Source organism: Aureococcus anophagefferens (genome assembly GCF_000186865.1).
Source record: "Aureococcus anophagefferens unplaced genomic scaffold AURANscaffold_257, whole genome shotgun sequence".
NCBI lineage: Eukaryota > Pelagophyceae > Pelagomonadales > Pelagomonadaceae > Aureococcus > Aureococcus anophagefferens.
The window spans coordinates 6,397-8,742 of NW_008705792.1; the positions used below are offsets into that span (position 1 = coordinate 6,397).

At 71.3% G+C, this 2,346-nt stretch overlaps 1 protein-coding gene across 1 annotated transcript in view; it reads left to right on the plus strand.

The window, feature by feature from the left end:
- The window catches only part of AURANDRAFT_68626 (hypothetical protein), a gene marked incomplete at both ends in the record, with an annotated part of 5,219 nt that overhangs the window by 2,409 nt on the left and 464 nt on the right, over positions 1 to 2,346 (plus strand). The window contains one exon of the mRNA XM_009044333.1: positions 56 to 2,326. Coding sequence (XP_009042581.1) covers positions 56 to 2,326 — 2,271 coding nt within the window. The remainder of the gene's footprint in view (positions 1 to 55; positions 2,327 to 2,346) is intronic.

The window sequence follows — 2,346 nt, forward strand, 5'->3', positions numbered from 1 at the left end:
GCGTCCCACAGTTTCCCGTCCCCCCCGCCGTCGTGGACTTCAGACCCGTCTGTAGGTACTAGAGTCGGGGATGATCGTGAGCATGAGCAACAAGAACCCCGCGAAGCTGACGTGGGTCGCCGGCGCGTTCTGCCCCGCGACGTCGCTGACGACCGCGGTCCCCCCTTCTGGCTCCACCCTTACCTACCCCACCTCTTCCCTCAAGATGATCAACGCGAGCGGCATGGCGCTCATCGACGACGACAAGTTCCTCGTCGTCGCGGACGCGGGGCAGGGCTCGGCCTTGGTCGTCGTCTCCTACCCGTACCGGTGGAGCGCGAGCCTCGAGCCCTCGAAGGTCTTCCGCCTCGCCGCGATCGCGGGCCTCGAGCAGGCCCAGCTCTTCGACCTCGCGCGCTCGGGCCGGCCGTCGCCGACGCTCCACCAGACGATGGTGATCGCGTGCGTGGGATCCGCCGGCGGCGGGTCGCTTCTCGTCGCGGACGTGCTGCTCCCGCTGGTCCCCGGCCGCGAGGTCCTGGTCAAGCGCCGCGTGCTGCTCTCGGGCGCGCCCTGCCAGGTCTGCGTCGACGCCTCGCTCTGCTACGTGACGGTCTGGGGGGCCGATTCCGCGGCCGCGGCGCCGGACTTTGTCGTCGAGGTCAACCTTTTGGGGCTCGGGCATCGGCAATACGGTGCCGCCTTCCCCCACGAAGACACCATCTGGGGCGTCGCCGTGGTCCTCGTCAAGGACTCCGACGGCGCGCTGCGGCGGCGCGTCGTCGTCGGGACAGTGGGCGGCTGCCAGCTCGTCGCGTGCGACCCGGACGGCGTCGCGAACGCGGTGCTCGTGGGCGACCGCTTCCAGAGCGGCGACGGGGACGGCGCCCTGGGCATGGCCCGGTTGTCCCAGCCCGTGGGCCTCGTCGTGTCGCCCCACGCGGGCTCGAGCCTCTACGTCGCGTCGACCGCGGGCCAGTGCGACGGCTCCGTGCGCCTCGTGAACTTCCAGACGGCGGGCCTCGTGCGCTTCCTGCGGTCTTTGTCCGAGCTCTGCGAGGCGTGCAGCCTCGTGGACGACCTCAAGTACATCAAGCGGCACCTCGACCGGCTGAACTTTGCGGACATGAACGCCTACGACGACCATCTCCGGCGGCGGCCGTTCCTCGAGGCCGTGGGGGCTGCTCGGCGGGCCACGAGCTATTTTGTGGACAACATGGACGCCATGGGCGCGGCGGTGTCGCGTTCAGGGGGCGTCATTGCGACCCAGGGCCCCGAGGCGACGCCCTCGAGCGCGACGGTCCGTCGCCTGCTCGGCGACCTGCAGTCGCTCGAGGACGCCTTCTTCGAGCTGCTCGACGACGGGGAGACGGGGCTGGCGCGACACGTTCTAGACACGACGCTCGACATGGGGACGGACGCCGTGACGACGGACGCCGAGCGGAGCAACGCGCAGCAGCGCATGGCACAGCTGAACGCGTCGCAGGCGGAACTCGGGTCCGCCGACGAGGTCATCTGCAACGAGCCGGGGACGATCGAGGACGCCATCCTCGACGGCGTGCAGACGCCCTTCTGCACGCGCAAGCCGTCGGACGCCAAGGCCTACTACGTCGCGCCCAAGGGCGGCTCCGCGATCTCGCTGGAAGACGTGGAAAAAGAGCTCGCGCCGCTGCGCACGAGCGCAGCGCCGGTGCTCACGCAGCTCTCCAAGCCCGACAACGACGCCGTCGCGTGCCTTCGGGCCTACTACCCGCGGAGCCCGACGAGCCGGCCCGGCGCGAAGTACCGGGGCATGACTCCGTACGCGGGCGAGTCCTACGAGGCGGCGCGGCCGCGTCTCGAGGGCGGCGGCGCCGACCAGGAGTCCGACGAGCACGGCGAGGGCATGGAGGACCCGACGGCGCAGCTGCGGTTTTCCATCTTTGTCGCTGCCCCGGCCGCCCCCGCCGAGTCGCGGTCCGCCGCCGTGCAACTCGTCTCGCACGCCTTGGTCGCCGGGCAGTGCGTCGTCGTCCGCGCCCCGGAGAGCCCGAACTACGACATCTGCTACGATTGCGCTCGGACGAGGGCGGCGGCGAAGGGCCTCTTCGAGTGCGCCCGGTGCGTGCGGTCCTACTGCCGCGCGTGCCTCGACCTGCCCGGGGACGCGGTGCGGCCGCCGACGTGGACGTGCCGCGGACCGCACGACCCCCAGCAGGATCGGGACTTCGCGGCCCACTGCATCGAGTGCACCGTCGACAGCTGGTCGCTCATGACGATCACGAAGGTGACCAGGGGCGGCACGTCCTACGGCCTCCTCAACCTGCGGGTGGGGCCGCCGTCGCTCGCGGGCGGCGAGGACGAGGGCGTCGGCGCGGACCCCGCGGC